This window comes from Aspergillus brasiliensis (assembly GCF_001889945.1).
Source record: "Aspergillus brasiliensis CBS 101740 unplaced genomic scaffold ASPBRscaffold_1, whole genome shotgun sequence".
Taxonomy (NCBI): domain Eukaryota; kingdom Fungi; phylum Ascomycota; class Eurotiomycetes; order Eurotiales; family Aspergillaceae; genus Aspergillus; species Aspergillus brasiliensis.
In genome coordinates this window covers 4,028,521-4,047,887 of record NW_027137442.1, presented here as the reverse complement: position 1 = coordinate 4,047,887, position 19,367 = coordinate 4,028,521, and the positions used below count along the sequence as shown (strand labels likewise).

Sequence of the window (19,367 nt, the reverse complement as noted above, 5' to 3'; positions counted from 1 at the left end):
TCCCCCGGTCTGTGGGACATTGCAACGTCGGGCAGTCGAGGGTGACACTGAAGACACTGAAGAGAGGTGACCCTGGCTTGGACACGTCCGAGGAGTCGAGGACAGTAACTATGGAGTAGTAGTCTGGAGTAGTCTGGCTAACCCTCTATCTCTCCCCCCAGTCCGCCGTCGTCATCATCATCATCATCATCCGAGATGGACTGGACTGGACTGGACTGGGAGTTGTGAAAACACAAAAAATTTCCACAAGAAAATAGAATAAGCCAATGACGATGAATCAACGAGGTCCCATCAGGCCATCTGGGGGAGGACGCTAGAAGGAAGCCGACTCCAATTGTTCGCCAGGAAGCAATTCCCACCCCCCCCGATCGCCATCGTCCCGATCAGCGGGCGATACGCTTTTCTGCATTGCACTCGCTTCACCCACTAATTTAGTCGCAGTTAGCAGGGAGAGGTTGCTACTTGCTAGCCACCCGATCTGTTTTAGATTTTTTAGTTTTTATTTTTATTCATTTTTCAATATTCTTCTTACACAGAGAAGGACTTATCTACAATGCTGGGGATACTATTCGTGTGTGCGACCAGCTTTCGACAATCGACACAGCATCTTGAGGAAGCAGTAGCTAGTTAGTGGGTTCCCACAGTGGGCTTGGAGGATCATCAGCCCTTCATGCTTCGACCACATCATTGGCATCATCATCATGACTGTGACAACTGATGGCGTTGCCTTTGACTTTGGCTTACTCTCAGCCGTGTGCTCCTGGCGCTTGATGAAAAAGTTGCCTCTCACTCAGCTGTTACTAAGGAGTACTGTGTAGCTGCTGCTCAGTGGCTCGACTGCCTCGTCTTCTCCCGCGAGGCTGATGTATAGTTGACTTCATTAATATCGTGTCGTGGTACACCGCTACAGCTCTTGAACACGAACCAGATTTGAGACTTCCCATTCACATAGTCAGTCTCTTGAATCTTTACTCTTTAGTCTCTAGGTCTGGTCTCGTTGCCGATGAGATACGGCCCCCTCCCTCAGGTGAACCTTCCAGAAACCGAAATAGTCCTGCATGGCCAGGACCCTCTTGGGGGGAAGGGTGTTGTTGTGCACGCACAGTTCCATCCATCTTCTTGACCGCTTCTCTTTCTTTTCTGTACTGTGTATGATTCTCTCTCTCTCTTTCTCCAGTTTCCTTTTTGGATATTTTTATATCTTTTTTCTTTTTCTTGTTCCGTCTTTCTAATCATTCAATTCTTATTTTCAGTTTTTTTTTATTAGATACTTTTTCTTCTTTGGATATCCTCTATTTATATTATTATTTTCTGTTTACCACATTTTTCCTTTTCGAGATTTACCTCATATTCCCTTTTCCACTCTAGAATGTCATCGATTTGTTCCACTGGCCTGCTGTTGGCTGGCATCCATTTTATTATTGTTGCTATTATCGGTCCTACTATTGCCAACGGCCCCGATTATTTATGGAGACAACGATTATTGATGCTTGAATCCGGTTTTATTATTATTCACAGCCCATGTGGGGATAACGGTCCTTCCAGGGGCCGGAGAATGCAATCCTTCCCTTTGGCCACCCAGTCGAGGATTAAACTGATTGGAGTCATCGGCCCACCGCTAGCTAGCTAACTAGCTAACTAACTACTACAGAGTAGGCATGATTTCAGCTCCTGTATCAAAAGGTAATCTCCGTCCCTTTAGCCTATCCTGGCTCCCGGGTCCCAGTGGTTCGGATCTGGATCAGCCCTCGTCGGCCCTTCTTTCTCTCTGTCCTGTCGGTCCTGTAATGCGCCACTTGCCGCCATGCTTTCTGGCCGCTCGGATGCCACAGGCAGCAGCAGTAGTAGCAACAGCAGAAGCAGCAGCTTTATGGTGCTTCGTTCATGGGAGCTCTCCCTCGTCTATCCAACTCCTCCCCCGTGAGTTGTCAATCGTGGCAAAAAGGGTCTTGAAGAAACAGAGAAAAGTAGTCTGCACCAGCTGAAGGAAGATAAGGTCTATCATTCCGTCGTGGCCAGCTTGCTGCAGATAACTATTTCTCTGATGGTGCAATGCACGGTGCAATACAATAGAGCTAGCTAGCTGTTTGGATTAATCCCCTTATCTGGTTTTTTTTCTACTTCGGTTTCTCTTTCGGTCCCTGTTCCCGGTCCATCCAAAGCTACTCTCGTTCAACCCTGCTGGAAGCCGGCCGGTGGTGTCCTCGTCAACTACCCATTTTATTGCTTTTTACATTCCTTTGTGTACGTCCGTTGCGTTGCGTTGGGCTCGAGCCCTTTCGTCCTTCCGGTTTCCGTGAGGTTAGTCCCCGGCCCGTTTCATCTGACGTCGTTTATTCCCTGCCCATCTATGCCGAATCCTGGGGACGTTCTAGACTGGGACGATTGTTGATATACCTGGCATCGGGAAGGGTCTGGGTTGTGATCACACGTTGGTACTACCTCCTACAGGGGATAAAAGGGCCCCCGGGAAGAAGGTCGCGGTGTCTGCTGCTACTTATTTTGTCATGATGTTGTTCTGTTGCTGAATCGTAGTCTCCTCCAGTGTCATCAGGGGCATTCCATTTCCCTTCGTCGTTGTTTATACCCCAGGTTCCCGCGAGCTATCGTGACTTGCTTCTGGCATGTCTGCGTACTCACCTTCGGCCAACGTGCCGTTCCCGTGCATATCGGGGCAGCTATCCTACCTGGAGCTGTTTCCCTCGGGCGAGGTTCCTCAGACGTTCTTCACATATCGATGGTGGGAGGACGAGGCCACCACCGTGTTCTGGGCCTTCGATCCCCATGAGATCAAGCGGGTGATCCGATTCGGCCTCTTTCGAGACAACAACCTCCCGAGGAAGTCTCTTCAGAAACGGGATCCTCAAGCCATTACTGCGTTTCTGTACTCACTCATGGAGCCGCACGAGGCGGCGTTCATTGACAATCTGTCCCACTATCAGAAGGTCGAGGAAATCATCCGACGATGTCAGATCTCCGGTCCTCCTCTTGAGCCGTGGAGCTGGATTCCAACCAAGCGAGACAGTGGCCTGCCCTCGATAGCCGTAGCGGAAGCCATCGATACGGAGAGCCATCTTCATTTCACCCGAGTTTCATTTGAGGAGTTGGTCCGCTACTTCCTGGGCTACCGAGCGCACTCGGTAGAGTGGTTCTTGCAGCAGCACACGTCGCTCTATATCCACCTGCTCAACTATCTGCAAATGTTCCCAGAGGAGATAGGGAAGTACAAGGAGGTAGAACAGGTACGTGATTGACATGTTGGCATGATGATCCGCTGGCAAACGTACTGACTCTGGACCAGCATCTTCAGACTCGCAGCCCATTTGCTTACCGTGCCGTGAATCGGTGCCTACACTCCTTGAGACAGCCAGTACCGGCCAGCACGCCATACCCTGGCTTCCAATTTATCGCAGCACCGATCCAGCAGCTCTTCAAGGAGCACTTGCCGAGCCTGAAGGCCATTCTGCTTGAGCTCTCCGTACTGGGGGTACGGTTTACCCGAACATACGTGCACGCCCGAGAGATGAACTGGACGCGGCCTTTTTCAGTCGAAATCCCCTTGCTGGATGAGTTGGATCTGACGAACCCAGCCCCGGCTCTGGATTTCGCCAAGACAACCACCGCCCTCGACGAGCAATGCTTTTCGGGGTTGAGTCAGAAAAGCTTCGTAGAGCCGGACGCCATCATCAAACGACTCCTGGTACTATGGGAGCTGCGAAGCCTGGAGGTGTGGGAATGCTGCACCGGGCTGCCAGACATGATAGGTTATCTTCAGGAAATTGTCGAGGTACGTAGCCTATCTGTAGGAGTGTATAACAAGGAAATCATACTGACCATTCTAGGCCCTCTACACCTGCCGCAATTACCACTCCTTCACGGCGATTCTCAGCGGACTCTACAAATACAGCACGTCCAACCCGACCTTCACTCACATGGACAGCGCCACCGGCCAGATGACGCTGACCCCGGTGCTGCCCCCTGCCCTAGCGACCCTGCTGGACCCATCAGAGAACTTTGTGGCCTACCGACAGGAGTTCCAATCGTCGCCGGGTCTTCCTTTCCTCTTCCCGCACATTAGGGAGTACCAACAGCACGGCCCGCCAGCCCTTCACCAACTGTTCCAGCAATTGCAACGTCAGGTACCCACCAACTAGACTAGGAGCACACGTGGCGACATGGTCTGAGCTTTGGACAAATTGAACGGGGGGAAGATGTCATTCAGACGCAATGGATATGAACGGCTAGGCAACGATGTTCGCAGCACACTTAGTATGGTGGCAGTATGGGGCAGTAATGAAAGCAGCATGTGGCAAAGGAAAGGAAAGGAAAGGAAACAAAAGTTGTCTGTCTGTCTGGCTAAGCAAATAAGCCGCTGATTAATATGACGATTATCCTTCCTATTATATCCTTCCTTTCCTATTCCTTGTCTAAATTGATTTGATTGATGTCTTGCTTTTTCGTCTTGTGATCATTCCCCCCTTTTTCTTACCTCCCTTCCCTTCTTTTGATTTCGGATAATCCCTGTTCTTTCTTTTTCTTTTCTTTCTTTGGGCATGTATTCCTACTACACAGTATGTTTGCAGTCGTTGTTGAATTCAGTCTAGGCCGTGAGCGAGCGAGCGAGCTTGATTCAGTGCACTTCCTTTGATCCGATAGCCAACCATTATAAGATAGGATAGAGTAGGATATGTTTGGATAGGATACAGCTAGCCGTGGGAGCCCTTTCCCATAGGGTAAGTAAGTACTAGAGTAGGGGTCTAAACCATTGCCAATAGTCTTTCTATTCTTGATAAAGACTAACTTGGATGGAAGTAGTATACTAGTATACTAGTATACTAGACTAAACTAGAAGTAGAAGTCAGTCTACTACGTAACTAGTAGCTTAGATAGGGGAAGGGATGGACGATGAGGAGTAGTATTATCGGATAACTCCGTCCGAGCGGGTCACTTCGAGATGAAAGAAAGACAGTTTTAGTTTAGTAGTTTAGTAGTAACTTGCTTGAAACGGGAAGGTTAATCGGTGCTACTACTACTTTCCCTTTCTCTTTTTGATTGACTGTATGAAAGAAAGGTGGACCTGTTTAGGTACTACGTAGGTAGCTGTCGATCTCAATGTTATTCCATGATATCATCTTATGTCTTACTTAGTGACTAGTGACTAGTGACAGTTACAACGGCGATTGATAATCTCCGGGTCACCGATATCCTATCCTATTCTATCCTATTTTATCCTGTACACTTTATGGACAATGTACAGTAGACCATCAACCCAATTCAATCCAAATCAATTCCTCTTCCCCTTCATAACACCACCACCAGAAGCAACACCCCCCAACCCACCCCCCAACACCACCATCCTACTCACAAACAACCCCCCCGTAACACCCACATTCCCCCACGTCAACGCATTCCACCCCCCAACATCCACAAACCTCTCCCACCCCATCGCATACCCGGCCGCCCATATATGCGTCAGATCCGCAACCGCCAAACACACCAGATAGTTCCGGAGGACTTTCGGCTCCGAGGTACTGTGGATCAGGGCGATGCCGAGAAGCGCCAGCAGGAAGTAGATGTTGGAGAGTTGGTAGGCGAGGGAGAGCGAAGAGGGGGTGATGGTTCCTGAGACGTCCGGGTTGGATGGGATTTGGGACAGGATGAAGGAGGTGGGTTGGAGGTGGGGGTAGAGGGCGCCGCTGATTCTGGAAATTATTAGTATCTAGCTATCTTGGATGGATAATAAGTAGGGGATGGGGGGGGTGGGGGATGTAGTTACAGGGATAGAGGCTCGAAGATGCCGAAGATTAGGTAGGGGATTGGGGGGAATATGGTGGTGGGCATTTTGATTGATTTGGGGTGGTGAGTGAGCGAGGTTAAGTTGTAATTTGGGTGGTTGAGGTAGTAGTTGTAGATGGGATAGCTGATTACTGCTTTCGGGTTAGTGGATGGGGATAGAGTTCTATGGAGACTTCATTATCGATTGATTGATATACATCTGAACCACGGGATGGGACGGAGTATATACTGCTGCTATACTTGAGTCTATTACTGATGTACCTATTTAATAAGAATTGAAGGTATACTTGCACTTTACAAAGTTAAGTTAATGTGAAACTTTGTGGTTGCTTTGATGACTTCACAACACTAGCTAAGGAATGCACTGGGCCAGTGTATGCCAGTATGTGTCTGCACTGTTCATCTTCAACCAGATGCTCTTATGAATATACTTCTATTCATTGATAAGAACCATGGGCTACACCAACTCATTCATCTACAGCAAATCCTCACCTACATCGGTTAAGTTGACTATCCAGTCCAGTCCAGTGAGATGCACAGCTGACTCATCAGCCGCCCACCTGGATTCAACACATCCAATTCTCTCCATCTCATCTCATTCTCCTCTCCTCTCCTCTCCTCTCTGACTATCCATTCAACCGTGAAAATGGCAGTGGCATCTCCCCTCTCCTTCTACATGGTGCTCTTTATCCCCCAGTGATCGATTCCCGTATGGGTGTATGGGTGCCCCCGCCATGGATTCCAACGGCTCCTATACCCGCTCCTTCGACGAATCCTTGATTCGCGAGTTACCCCAGCTTCAGTCTCTCCGCATTGCTCCCCTCCGCCAGCCGGTGTCTCGCCTCCTGAGCGTGCCCTTCCCGCTCGAACCTAATGCCAGTCATGTCCGAGAACCTTCTAGTAACAACAATGCCGGCATCCTCCCTGCCCGCACTGATTCGGCCCCATCTGGTGCCTCCGAAGGGGCAGTGGCTCCCCGACCGAAGAAGTCGGACGCCCCAGCGGCCTCCCTCCCGAGCCTGGAGGTGCCTCCCCGGCCAATTCTCCCGGCTTTTGTCAACCTCCGTGCCTTAGAACGATACCCTTACTCCTCGTTTGATGATGAAGCCCTCCACTTCCGCAAGCGCAGGCGTTTGGGCGGTCAGGCGGAGACGTTTAGTGAACACCTCCAGCTACCAATCCCCCAAGCACAAAAGGAGCAGCGTCCCCCGCCGTTTGGCCCTTTTGCTATTCTCAATGGTCTCAACGAGCCACCTCCGAATGCGGCCTTGCTTCCTCCAATTGAACCCGGCTCGATTACACAACTACTGACCAAACCATCCCGAGGCAGCGAGGCTGTGGAGCCGGGCCTACTCACCGCTAATGCTGCAGATAGCCAGATTGCGGAGCGACGAGAAGGTCGCATCGAGGAGATCCTTGATTCTCCCGTCGATAAGGCGACGGACGGCGATTCGGGCGACATCACTAGTGGGCTGTTGGACGATGTTGCTGCAGCGGAGCGGACAAGATCAGACAAGACAGACACCGAGACTGACAATAGAGACGCCTCCGCCGAGGACAACGCCGAGCCCCTGTCGCCTAAAACGCGGGGCCGGTCCCGCAAGAACCTTCGTAAGTGGACCGAGGAAGAGACGACTGCTCTGCTGCGCGGGGTGGTCAAGTGCGGCATCGGCAACTGGACAGCGATTCTGGCCCAGCCGGAGTTGAAGTTCAACAAGCGTAGCGCATCCAACTTGAAAGATAGGTATGGTATAGCCATGGGTGGACGTGGAGGAAACACCGGATGCCAACTAAGTATACATTTAGGTTTCGTGTGTGTTGCCCCTGGGCCTACCGGTGAGTTACACGCGACTGTCAGCCCGTGCACATCTAATCTATCCAAGGGCCGCGGATCCCAATGAAGCCACCAAGCAGCTGCATGATACGCTTGCGAACGCCCTCTCGCGAGCCGAAACCGAAGGGTCCGACGGACAAGCGGGGAAGATCCATCTCCCACACCCGCGGGGGGCTAATGCCGAGGCCGGTGGCAGCGCTGCGCTGAGTGAGGCAAGCAGCTCCAAGGACGCTGACTCCAAAGGCAGCAAGGCCAAGAACAGCACCTTGTCTAAGACTACCCCCACGCTCTCTAGTAGATCCAAGTCCACGCTGGCGTCCCTGGGCATCCCAGAGCCGCACTTTACGATGAAATCGCGGCGTCGCTCGCGGCGCCCGTTTACCGTCGTCGAGGACGAAGCGCTGCTGAAAGGCTACGCCGTGCATGGCTTCCAGTGGACGCTGATCCAGCAGGACACGCGATTGAACCTGAGCCATCGCCGGGCGACGGACCTGCGAGACCGATTTCGGACGAAGTTTCCGCACGCCTACCGGGACGGGGGGTCCGTGAGTGGCCGATTGCCCCAGGGGGGAAATCCTGACCCTGGAAAGAAGCAGCCTACTGCTCCTGCAAAGGTATCTGCTCGCGGGCAGGCGGAGGGCAGCAATGCGCGCGGGCCCATTGATCCAGCGCTGGCGCCTCCAGCGCCGCCGCAGGGGCTCCACGAGAGCACGAGCAGTGCGGGGGTATTTTCGTTTTCGCTGGACGAGAGTTCGGGAGTGGATGCGTCGTGGACAGATAATACCTTGGCGCCAATGTGGGATGAGCTTACATAGATGTAGCGTGCATTAGATCAGAGATCAGTGAACTGACGTGCAGTACTTGGTAGATAAGATTGCGGCATATACAGTTGGTCATGTTGCTGGCATCAGAATTAGAGATAGGCTTATGGATTGATAACAGCTTTTATGCTATGATAATAGGGACAAGCCACATGAGATGAACAATTGCAACATTGCAGACAAGACAAACAGAACGCTAGTTACATGATATCCGTAGACAGCAGAATGAATAGAAGAACAGACGGATAAAAAGACACCACCTGGTGTAGCCCCCTTCAGCACAGCACATAATCCACACACACACACACTCTCTCTCTCTCCCTCTTTCATTCTCCCATACCATATATACCTTCCTTTGATATCATCCACCTCTCAGATCCCTCAGACCCCTCTTCCTAACATACCAACAATTCTCTCACACAGTACACAGTACGCAGTACCAATCAACTACCACGCATTCCGATCCCAATTCGGATCTACCCACAAAAATCGTTAGCAACAATATACAAAGGAATAGAAAGTAAGTGAGTAAGTGAGAGAGAGAGACCTTGCACAAAACTCGCCAACACCTTACTCCCCGTCTGCAACAACGGATGGCCCGCAACAATCTGCAAAAACCGCTGCAACCCTTCCCTGCGATGTTCAATCACATCATCGGAAAACCGATTCGTAAACACCTTCCCCGGTAACGGCGGGATCGTGACCCTCGTGGATTCTCTCTCGAGTATGTCCCGGAAGTACTCGAAGTCGGAGTATCGGCGGCGCACGACGCTGTGTTTGAGTTTGAAGGCGGGGATGTTCGTCCGGCACACGATTTCGTACGAGGTGTACATGTTTCGAGAGGTTCCGTGGGTTTGGGGATTTCTTACCTATTTTTTATTTAGATTTGGGTTAGTTGGGGGGTTTGGGGAGAGGGGGTAAATATTTGAGAAGGGGGGTATGGGGAGGGAGGGATACTTCTATCTCGAGGAAGTTCTCGGGAGGTCCGTAGATCTCCTCGAAGGTTTGTTGGCGGGATTCAGGAACGGCTTGCATTGTCTCTTTATTTCTCTTTCAGTCTGTTTGTCTTGTTTCTGTTGGTGTAGGAGAAGTTGTGGTGGTGGTGTGCGGTGATAGTGGGACGAAGAGTGTAGGTGGATGCGGGGAAGTAACGGTTGCTTTCCAAGGTGGATTCCTCGCGGGTAATTCTTCTGGTTTATTTGTCGAGATTCCCAGTCGCGAATGGGAATTGCAGACAAAGAAAAAGAGTGAGTGTGAATCAACCACCTTTGAGTGAGAGTCGACAGTAGGGGTATCAATTAGAGGGTGTGTATCTCCAAGGACAGACAGAGATGACGATAAGAGGGGCTGGAATTGGAATTCCCGTCGATCGGAGGAATCGGTGCATTGTTGCTCCATTCCGCTGTCACTTCAAGTTACTGCAGTCACAACTACTATCATTGTATGTTATCTGCTAGTTATAATCGATATGGTTATGCTAATGACTACCCAACCAACTCCTATACTCAAACTATTACTACATATGCAAGTTGCAAAAACTGAAAACCATATTCAGACCCTTGATTGTCTAATTCACCCCATTGGTGCAGAAAGGAAATAGAAAAAGAGAAACGCAACATAAACTGCAATGATAAAAGAAACCAATTTCCCCGAACCCGCGCAATGAACCCAGATATTGATAGATAATGGAAAATAGTAGAGAAGAAAGGGAGAGGAAGAGGTGTACAACGACCAGATGGGTCAATCAAGCAAGCAAGTTCACTCCTGGCGACTGCGCTTGGCCCCATGAGGGTTCCATGATCCATCGCCAACGCCCTGATTCGGAGGGAAGAAACCCTGGTTGAAGGCTGGGTTGGGACCGCCCTGGAATCCACCTTGTCCTGCCTCTGCTATCAGCATATACACACACACCACACCATATATGCACTGATATCTGCTGATGTGCTACTTACCCTGCATCCCCATGTTGCCTGCCATACCGCCCATCATCGGGTTCATTGCTGCTGCCCCCGGCATCGCATTCATTCCCATGCCTCCCATCGGGTTCATGCCTGGCATCCCCATCATATTGGGGCCTGCCATGCCGCCGCCACCACGACCGCGCATGCCGCCAGGGCCACCGCGCATGCCGCCCATCATGCCCCCGCGGTTGTTGAAGCCGTAGTTCTGCATTCCCATGGGATTACCCTGGAAGCCACCGCCGCCAACCATCGGCCCTTGGAAGCCACCCATCGGGTTCTGGAAGTTACGGTTGCCGCCATAGTTACCCATGCCGCCGCCGGACATGTTGCCGCGGTTGTTGTATCCACCGCGTCCACCGCGGTAACCACCGCCCATGTTGTTCATGCCGCCAAAGTTCATGTTCGGGTTGGGCGAGTTGAAGCCGCCGGACATCGAGCGCGCCTGGTTGTCCTTGCGCATCGGCGCATCCTTGGGCAGCGTGCGGAACGGGTTCGGTTGCGGGCTGGTGTAGGTGACATTGTGCTTGCGCGCTTGTCCGCCTGCGCTGAACGACTCGATCTTGTGTTTCGTTGCGGTGGCCGCCTGGAGGGTGGTGAACTCGAGGAACGCTTGTCTAGATCACAAACACCACGTCAGTGGACCAGTCCGATATACGTCACCACTGCTTCCTTTCCTTACCCTTTGCTTTTACCGTTCACCTTGTGTTCGCTGAACGTTACGTCCTTTAGTTCATCTTCGCAGTCCGCCTGGCAGACCCAGCCGCGGATGTCGTCGTCCGTGGTCCACCAATACAGGTCCGATATGAGCAGAGCAGAGGTAGCATCAGGGTCTGTCGGTCGATCATCGTGCTCCTTGCGCTTGACTCCCTGCTGGGGGGCTGGGGTCTCCTTGGCTGCGGATTGCGGGTGGGCGGTGCCCGCCTGGGTTACAGGTTCACTATGGGGAGCGCCGCCTTCACTGTCCGGCTTGACGGTGCCATCGGAGGAACCGTCGCCTTGGTTAGGGTTCCCATTCTGGGTGGGTTCCGGCGCATCTAGGATAAGCTCTGTGTCATCATGTTTCATCTCATCCTCGGGCTTAAATTCGCCCTGCTCGTTGGCGTTGTAGCCTCCGCCATCTCCATAGATGTCAATATCGAAGTTATCATCTTCAGTAGCCATGGTGTTTAGCTTATAATCGGGATTCTCAAGGGAAAACTTGATTTGCTTGCTTGCTTGCTTTGGTTTGCGAATATACAGTCCTCCTTGGGAATCTTGACTTCTTTGCTTTTTTTCTTCTCTCCTCAGCTTTTCAGGATCGATTGATATCAAGGGAAGTACATGTCTGTAGACACAGGCGGTCAATTAGCAAGGAGGGAAATCATCCACTGGGTTTATAAAAACAAAAACAAAAGCAGGCTTCTGGGATCATCCTCCGACTCGATGCGGGAAATCCACGGTTTCGGTTTCAAACGGTTTTAAAGCTCACAGGGGACGACAAGGCGAAATTCGATCGCAGACGCAATCGACAGACAGGAGGATAAAAAAGGCTTGATGATACGTACAATCCGAAGCGAAGACAGCTTCAAAAAGAACAAACACTTGACCAGTTCGTCAATCTGATAGCTCTGAAACGGAGATTTTGGCGCCTTGTTCCAGGACTTTTCAAGTACAGGGAAAGGGTAGAATGAGTTAATGGTTTCCAATGAAAAAAGGGGAGAGTTGCAGGTAATTTCCACAGAAGATTGCGGCGCCGGATAGTGAGATCTGCTACTGCCGGGGCCGGCAGAGCGCTTGTGCTAGAGAACAAGTTCCGAGATAAGAACTGCCAGATGGAGAGTACAGGAAATGAAGGGAGAAGAAAAATCCAGCAAACAACGTCGGTGAGCGCAGTTAGTTTCCAAGCTCAGCTCTCGCAGACTGAGGTAATCCCGGTCAAGTCCACCGGTTCACGTCCAGCTGGAATCCCCTGACTAGTCGCCGCTAACGCCGGAGGTGGCGAAAGAAGACGGGAGAGCGAAGTACTTAAGAATGGGGAAGCTGAAGCAGGGGAAGAAAAAGAAGAAAAAGGGTTCAGGGTAGATGATGAAGATGGGATGGAAGCGTGAGAAGACGTGTCCAAAGCAGGACTGCGGGTGGAGCGCGATGGGAAGCGGAAGCAGAAGTCAAGCAAGAGAGAGAAGGACAGCGGCGATCTCGACCTCACAGTTCCGGCCTGCTCTCGGCTTCGGTTGAACTGCCGCTCCGGACCCCAGATCGTGACGCGTCGGCCTGGTGTTTGTTTCGAACTTTATCGCGATCGCATACAAATATTCATGATCTTTCTCTTCAGCTTTAAACTACTACTCAATCAGAGATGTGCAAAGTACACTGTCTGCCATGATGGTTCGTGGGAAGCAGTGTTGCCCATTACGCCGGCCATCAGCTTCCCCGTCCGAGAACGAGAGAGAGACCGTGCTATTCATAGCCCGGCCTAGATTGTTGACTATATGTGATCGCTTTATCGATAACCCCGTCCTCGAGCAAGCTAATTACATTCTATGACTAGTATCTGTTCATCCCAGTCCCTTTTGGCAATCCTCATGTTATATTCATTCAACCAGCCAGCCAACCCCATGGCAGTCATGCAGAAAAGGAAAGCCGAATGAATGCAGTGACCTGCCTGCGTATACGTCCGATTCATCATCACCATAACTCATGTATCTCATCGTCCAATGCAGATCTTTGGACTGGTCGACTTCGGCTGCGCATCTTCTCCCTCATCTTCTCCCTGTATAAGTTGAATTCCCGGACCGAGTTCAATCGGCTGTCGTAGTTCCCGGCCACCGGCGGGTCGCCCTCGTCGCTCTCCACGCCGTCATTCCAAGTATGCAGTGTGCACGTACCAGTGGACAATCCCCAGCCGTTCCAGGATGTTGCTGCAACCTCGGTATTAGCTCAGCTCATTATCATCATCAGTGCGATCAACTTACCCGCCAAGACAGGGCAGCTCGGGTGCCAACTGGCATCCCGGACGCATGTCTTCCACATCACATCACTGCGACTGCTACGGATCTCATATGCAGCGGTGAAGATATCAGGGTCGCGCGGCCGCGAGTTGACCGTCGCTTGCCCGACATCAATCGTGCCGGCAAGTGTGGCATCCAGATTATATACGTACACCTTACCGTCTTCACTGCCAGTATACACATATCTCGAGTTGGTACTTCCCGGAGGCGAGAAATGGCAGCGGATGAGAGTCTTGAGCACGCGGTGGCCCCGGAACGTCACTACTGAACAGTCATGGGGATGAGGTTCGTAATAGTCGTCCGGATACGGTTCGAATCGATAATCAAACCCGGTTGTGTATCGGTTAACATCAATGGTGTCGAACTTGGCTGTCGTCATCATCTTTCGCAGGTCCCATAGCTTCATCGACTGGTCTTTGCCGTTGGAGAGTACGTATCGCCCGTCGCCCTTGCTGTCAACGTAGGTTAACCCTTCTGTATGGCCCATGAACACACCCGCCTCGCGCCCGTCGCCCATGGAGCGCCGGTCCCACACTCGCAGCGTGGTATCGTCGGAGCCCGAATAGAGAATATGGGGGGACGACTTGTCACCGAAGCAGACAGCGTTCACGTCGTCATCGTGGTTCTGCAGTCGCAGGACGGATTGGCGCGTTTCCAAGTCGTAGACAATAACCGATTGATCGGATGTGCCAGCCACGATCTCCCGACCGTCGCCCGAGAATCGAATCGACCAAATCTATACCAGTTAGATGAATCGAAACGGATGCGCTCTTCAACCGGTCATGTGCATACCCCGAAATGAGAATTGCCGTACAGTCCACGCCCACCTCGGCGTCCTGAAAGCGACGACAAATCCAAAATAGCCGGGTCCGAGGAGTCTGCTGGATCTGTGGGCGCAAGACAGACCAAATTTCGAATCGAACTGTACGCCAGGAACTTATTGTCCGGGCTCAGACTGGCGTCGGTGATGGTCCATTGCCCGAACGGGTAGTCTACCGTCTTGTAATACTTCCACTCGAACGGATTCGAGGTATCGTACATTCTGACCTTGAAGTCCTGGGCGCAGCAGAAGAAGAAATTGCCGTCGTCCGAGAACTGTCCGGAGTAGCACCGCGAGTCGAAATGAACGATCTTATCCGCCGCCGAGCCAGGTATCAGTCCCTACCTGCAGTCAGCCCAGAACCAGTTATATCTATTCTCACCTGAGATAAATCCCACCTGAGTTATTGACTGCACATCCCTCCTCTGCGGCCCCGACACATCCACCCCCAGTTCTCGCCACATGATCTTCGTCGCCAGAGCCCGTTTCCGCCTCTTCAGTCTGTCCACATAGTGAGGGTTGGATCCGAAATCGCCAGAACCCATGAGCTGCGTTCCCTCTTCGCTCGGTACCTTGGGGAACTGCTGACCACCCGATCGTCGTGCTCGTCGCCGGTACCCGAAGAAGCCGAATTCGTAGTCGTCCTCGTCTTCGTCCACCACGTTGGCGTCGTGTAGTCCGTTATAATGGAGGATGTGGCGCAGACCATTCGAAGCCAATAGGTTTAGTAATCGAGCTGCGGAAACTGCTATAATGAGTGACCAAGGTCTAAGCAATAGCAGCAGCAAGTGAAGATGAAGATGCGGATACGCTACCTCTATTGTGCCTTCCCTCGTGACGCTCCTCACCATGCTGCTCCTGATCCGACTCGTCCATGGCGAATTCGATGTGTATGTTTCCTAGATGCAATTCTGGGTCTTGAAAGAGCGTAAGTTATTAGAATGCAAAGATGAAAAAAAAAGTACGAAGTAGATTAAACGCATGCAAAAGCAAAAATAAGCCAATGTGCCAGTTGTAAAGGAGGGAATGAGGAGGGAGGGCGGCGGCGACAAACCTACCGAAGCGATGATCACCAGCATCAACGTCTTCTTCTTCGTCCTCATACAATTCAGCCTCTGGATCTTCTTCTCTTTCATCTGAATCTATTTCATCCGGCTCATAGTCCATATCATCCTCGTCCTCGTCCTCTTCCAACCATTCCCTAGCGGGATGCCATACAGTTCCAGAATCTCGGGACGGAGACCCCGGTTGAGCGGGGGGCGAGCCAGATGGCGGCGGACTACTCATGATCGGCCGAAAATGTGAGGGGTGGGAGTAGTCGGTGAATGGGCTACTGGGATCATATCATAGCAGGCTAATAATTTAGAACGGTCACCCGACTTCCAATAGTAAGAAAATGTTATTAGTGATAAAGGACAGGGAGAGAGGTGTCGGGGCTGCGTCTTCAATTGGTCGGCAGGAACTGGCTCCGAAATACTGTTGCTGGCACCGCTTATCGATAGTTAATTAACTTACCGTCGGTTATGTCATCTCGGAGTGCGCGGGCTCGTTAACTCCTATCCCCGATGTCGGCTGCGGAGAGATGACAATGCCATAGTTTACTAACTAATCAACAATGCTACATGATTCATCATATTAATTCATGCTATTAACAACATAAGAACACTAAATGCAAGGGATATACAGTCATGAGGTCGTCAGATTCGTGACGCACCAAATCGATAAAAGTACAACAAAAACAGTCAACCGAAAATGGCCTCTCTACAAAGGCAGCAGATTCACTCGAACAGGCTCTCCTCCCCGAGCCACGTTGATCCCCTCGTAAAGAGGCTCGGAATATGCGCTGATATGGGCTTGAGAAGCTCCATTTCTTCTTCCGTGGCAGACATGACGCCGGTGATCAAGCTGGAGAAAGCGTCCGCTACCACCTCTGTGCCCCGGCTGAACATCGCTTCGAGAGATGGGGGAACCTGGACACCTGGCTCGCTAACTTGAAGTTCAGTACCGACCTTGCTAGGCCTGGAGACCTCCACGGAAGTGTCTGTTGATGAACTTATCATTGACTTCCTCTTCAGAACAGTGGCACGAAGTATGAATAGTCCGGCGGTCACTTGGAGGGTCGTTCGTAGCTGCAAATGCTTCCTCCGCGGAGTTGGTCTAGCCGTGGGTTGGTAACGCATCTTTTCCCATAGACGTGGAAAGTAGCGCCAATTAATGGGGGACCCGGTTCGCTCCCCCAGAATTCCGCTTTCACCGATACCTAGACCGATGTTTAGCAGACTCATTCAATGAGAGGAAGTAAGGCAAGCACCCACAGTATGACAATGACACTGAATGTAAAAGGGCTGCCTCGCACAAGAGCCAGGAGACCAGCATCTGGTCGAAGAAGTCTTGCACTACATTCAGGACACAGAATGAGAGGATTTCGTACGACTGATATGCCGAGTTCGCTGCGGACAACATATTGAGTGCCTGGTTGAACTCCTCTATCCTCATTAGTTTACTGCCAGAGTGTACACCTTCACCTTCGGCAGCTTCCAAGTCAAGGCTATGACCATTCGATGTTTTTTGAGCTCCCAGATGGGCACATTTCCCAGGTGGCGTATAACGATCATAATCATCAAGGGCTGAAGGCTCCACTGAGTGCCCAGTTGGCGACAGGGACCAATGATTAGTCCAGAGTGAGTGCCCAGGAACACCTTGATCGCCTTTGTCAATTGTCTGTTTGCAGCTTTCCGGTTCCCCACTTGCTTGGGGGTTTCTTTCAGAAGCATGGACCTTGCAGGCATTGTCTGTGCACAAGTGGCACTGGAGGCTGGTCTCCTTTAGACGACGGCACTTATCGCAATTGTCGAAAACATGTCCGCAGCCCTGGCACCGCTTCTCGAAACGGTCTTCAGCCATAGGACGCGAGTTCCGCTTGGGCGTTGAGTCCGCGTTACCAAAAGGCCGCGATATACGGCGATGAGCTTCCTCGCCGGCTCTTGAATCAGTGTCACCGGGTGTGGATGGCAGGCAGGTCTCGCCGAGCGAAACCGAGTCGCAGCTTTCAGCTCTCTCTGTAGGAGTCGCTTGCATCAGGGCCAGGTGCTGGCTTATGATACTAGACGGGGCAGGAACATCCATCGCGTGTGATACGTCGCTGGAGCAGCAAGACGATGATGGAGCTTCATCTGAGACGGCATCGGCTTCACCGCAGGAGTAGTTTGAGGTGGAATCATCGTCGTCTCCGTTTGTAGCACCCGTGTAGCCAGAGAAACTGTTCCCATAATGGCCATTGTTTTGACCGACACCAGGTGAAAAGAAACTCCCATCATTGCCAAAATTGAACTGTTGCGGCCCAAATTGACCGAAGCTATTTCCCGAGGAAGAATTCCCACCGAAGCCAGATCCATTGTTGCCTCCTCCGCGATCATCACTGCCCCGTCTACTCTGGCTTGCGTTTGATTTCGTCGAACCGACTTTCTTGATACGACAATGGTTGGCAACGCAATTGAAGTAGTCTGCCCAGCATCTTACTGGCTTTGAACATAGCCCACATTTGCGCGGTGGTCTTTGTCTAATCGCGACTCGATCTATCTCCTCTCGAGACACCTTGCACATATGCTGGACCTTCATGTGGGTATAAACCTTATCCCTCCTGTTTGCCGACCAGGTACATCTCGGATGGGCTAGGCACGGGTATCGAAATTCTGAGTGGTGTTTGTCTGAGACGTGGCGCCTGAAGTTACCTCGATCCGTGAATATTCTTTGATTTCCCTTGGAACAAAGAAAGCAAATGTATCTGTCTCCATTATGCGTGCTAACAGGCGAGTCAGACGAATCGGGCGAATGAGGTGGATACTCTGTTGTATCGATTTGGTGCTGGACCTTTTCAATAATTCTGTTGTAGCTGTCATTGAGTAGGTCTCTCATCTCATGAAGATGAGCTGCGTCTTGCTGTGGGAGCTTTGCTTCAACTGCAGCTGCAAGTTGTGACAGGATAAGATCAAGATCACTGGCATGAACACCATCCTGCGCTGGAGAGATAGTGGGGACTATCAGTGGCAATGGATCATAACCCACAGATAGTCCCCGTATGCCGCTGTATTCCATATGCATATCCGCCAGGTCGTTCATTATTCCGCCTGCAGGGAAGCTGGTGTCTAGGTGCAGGCCATCGACTGGACTCATACTTCTCGTGGATACGGGCGAGTACGGGGAGGATGAAGCATACTGCTTTACGCCAGAATATTAGCTGTCAAGGACACGAAGCGCAATCCAATTAGTCATTGACTGACCGATGAGGGGGCATTTGAGAAACCACCGGGTACCAGGTGATTTCCTTGGCGAGATCGAGGCCGAAAACCTGACCAATTGCTTGGGAAGAAAACATTCGCTCCACTGTATCCCGTGTCATCTCCCATCGATAACTATGGTTGAATATTGTCAAATTGATAGGAGGATCAATGCAAGTCAGGATAGGGTGGGGTGAGAATAGAAAGAAGCAAGCAGGGAAGACGAGATGAAGTCAAGTAATCGGAACAAGAAATCCTCCGCTGTTCTGCTGACAGGCGCAGAGGAAAAAAAGAGCAGCTCCAACAATGGAAACGAGAATTGCGTCTTTGGCAAGCAGGTTATAAGACTTTCAGAAGACCTTGGTAAGTTTGCAATGGGTAGAATCCAGCATCAAAAAGAGGAAGATGTCGGGGGGAGATAATTTCCGCTTTTTATAACTAGTCTGAAATGTGATGGAGTCATCCATTGATACGGGCAAATGGGCGCCTTCGTATTGCCTAATACCGTTTCAGCAGAGCAGGTACCGCTACTTCTGACTGCCCCAAGTGTTTTGGTGACGTTTGCGCAGCAATCTGGCCGATGTTGCGTGTGATTCCCTGGCAGCCTTGTCGGCCATCCCAGGCATCTTGGCTGGCCGGAACGTCATCGACACAGCTGCCCCCAAGCGATGGAGGAGCTTGCTGCCTAATAGTTCAGACTTAAGACTCTGTGATGAAAATCATCCATTGAGTAGAGGAGTTACCATTAGAGGAGTTACCATTTGTGGAATGAGCTCGGTCGACATTGTCCCGCATTTGCAACTTCAACGGATGCTAGTACTTACTGATGCTGGGTTTGGATTACACTGCACTGCCATTCGTCAGTCACTAG

At 51.3% G+C, this 19,367-nt stretch overlaps 7 protein-coding genes across 7 annotated transcripts; 2 read left to right on the top strand and 5 right to left on the bottom strand.

Moving 5' to 3' along the window:
* Nucleotides 1–2,624: 2,624 nt before the first annotated feature.
* ASPBRDRAFT_114252 (uncharacterized protein) lies at nt 2,625–4,154 on the top strand (the record flags this gene model as incomplete). The annotated part of the gene is made up of 3 exons (XM_067616805.1): nt 2,625–3,242; nt 3,302–3,787; nt 3,843–4,154. 3 exons carry the CDS (start codon nt 2,625–2,627, stop codon nt 4,152–4,154), a joined length of 1,416 nt encoding a protein of 471 aa, XP_067485478.1.
* Nucleotides 4,155–5,329: 1,175 nt separating this feature from the next.
* On the bottom strand, nt 5,330–6,015 carry ASPBRDRAFT_142726 (uncharacterized protein; the record flags this gene model as incomplete). Its single annotated transcript, XM_067619202.1, has 2 exons — nt 5,777–6,015; nt 5,330–5,702 (listed from the first exon to the last, which is right to left on the bottom strand). Coding segments are annotated over exons 1-2 (438 nt in total), but the record flags the coding sequence as incomplete, so codon positions are not given.
* A 515-nt stretch (nt 6,016–6,530) lies between these two features.
* ASPBRDRAFT_50997 (telomere repeat binding factor family protein) lies at nt 6,531–8,445 on the top strand (the record flags this gene model as incomplete). The annotated part of the gene is made up of 3 exons (XM_067626653.1): nt 6,531–7,540; nt 7,603–7,632; nt 7,680–8,445. The coding sequence occupies 3 exons, from the start codon at nt 6,531–6,533 to the stop codon at nt 8,443–8,445; spliced, it is 1,806 nt and encodes a 601-aa protein (XP_067485476.1).
* A 482-nt stretch (nt 8,446–8,927) lies between these two features.
* ASPBRDRAFT_114410 (sorting nexin-3) lies at nt 8,928–9,486 on the bottom strand (the record flags this gene model as incomplete). The annotated part of the gene is made up of 2 exons (XM_067616818.1): nt 8,928–9,320; nt 9,409–9,486. The coding sequence occupies 2 exons, from the start codon at nt 9,484–9,486 to the stop codon at nt 8,928–8,930; spliced, it is 471 nt and encodes a 156-aa protein (XP_067485475.1).
* A 723-nt stretch (nt 9,487–10,209) lies between these two features.
* Nucleotides 10,210–11,573, bottom strand: ASPBRDRAFT_114512 (uncharacterized protein; the record flags this gene model as incomplete). The annotated part of the gene is made up of 3 exons (XM_067616826.1): nt 10,210–10,325; nt 10,431–11,026; nt 11,092–11,573. The coding sequence occupies 3 exons, from the start codon at nt 11,571–11,573 to the stop codon at nt 10,210–10,212; spliced, it is 1,194 nt and encodes a 397-aa protein (XP_067485474.1).
* Nucleotides 11,574–12,636: 1,063 nt separating this feature from the next.
* ASPBRDRAFT_37428 (WD40 repeat domain-containing protein) lies at nt 12,637–15,662 on the bottom strand. The gene is made up of 6 exons (XM_067623725.1): nt 15,278–15,662; nt 15,035–15,136; nt 14,618–14,964; nt 14,192–14,560; nt 13,364–14,135; nt 12,637–13,309 (listed from the first exon to the last, which is right to left on the bottom strand). Exons 1-6 carry the CDS (start codon nt 15,504–15,506, stop codon nt 13,077–13,079), a joined length of 2,052 nt encoding a protein of 683 aa, XP_067485473.1. The 5' UTR covers nt 15,507–15,662; the 3' UTR covers nt 12,637–13,076.
* Nucleotides 15,663–15,839: 177 nt separating this feature from the next.
* Nucleotides 15,840–18,824, bottom strand: ASPBRDRAFT_259292 (putative C2H2 zinc finger domain protein). Its single transcript, XM_067622221.1, has 3 exons — nt 18,500–18,824; nt 16,535–18,437; nt 15,840–16,479 (listed from the first exon to the last, which is right to left on the bottom strand). The coding sequence occupies exons 1-3, from the start codon at nt 18,623–18,625 to the stop codon at nt 15,998–16,000; spliced, it is 2,511 nt and encodes an 836-aa protein (XP_067485472.1). The 5' UTR covers nt 18,626–18,824; the 3' UTR covers nt 15,840–15,997.
* Between the last annotated feature and the right edge of the window lie 543 nt (nt 18,825–19,367).

What these genes read in the sequence shown, in the direction of transcription:
- ASPBRDRAFT_259292 (XM_067622221.1), bottom strand. Translation starts at nt 18,625, where the DNA reads ATGGGAGATGACACGGGATACAGTGGAGCGAATGTTTTCTTCCCAAGC. An exon ending in TCTCAAATGCCCCCTCATCG is followed by an intron (nt 18,438 to 18,499) that starts GTCAGTCAATGA and finishes TCTGGCGTAAAG; the next exon opens with CAGTATGCTTCATCCTCCCC. An exon ending in TTCAGTGTCATTGTCATACT is followed by an intron (nt 16,480 to 16,534) that starts GTGGGTGCTTGC and finishes ACATCGGTCTAG; the next exon opens with GTATCGGTGAAAGCGGAATT.
- ASPBRDRAFT_37428 (XM_067623725.1), bottom strand. Translation starts at nt 15,506, where the DNA reads ATGAGTAGTCCGCCGCCATCTGGCTCGCCCCCCGCTCAACCGGGGTCT. An exon ending in ACGGCAATTCTCATTTCGGG is followed by an intron (nt 14,136 to 14,191) that starts GTATGCACATGA and finishes TAACTGGTATAG; the next exon opens with ATTTGGTCGATTCGATTCTC. An exon ending in GAGCTGCCCTGTCTTGGCGG is followed by an intron (nt 13,310 to 13,363) that starts GTAAGTTGATCG and finishes CCGAGGTTGCAG; the next exon opens with CAACATCCTGGAACGGCTGG.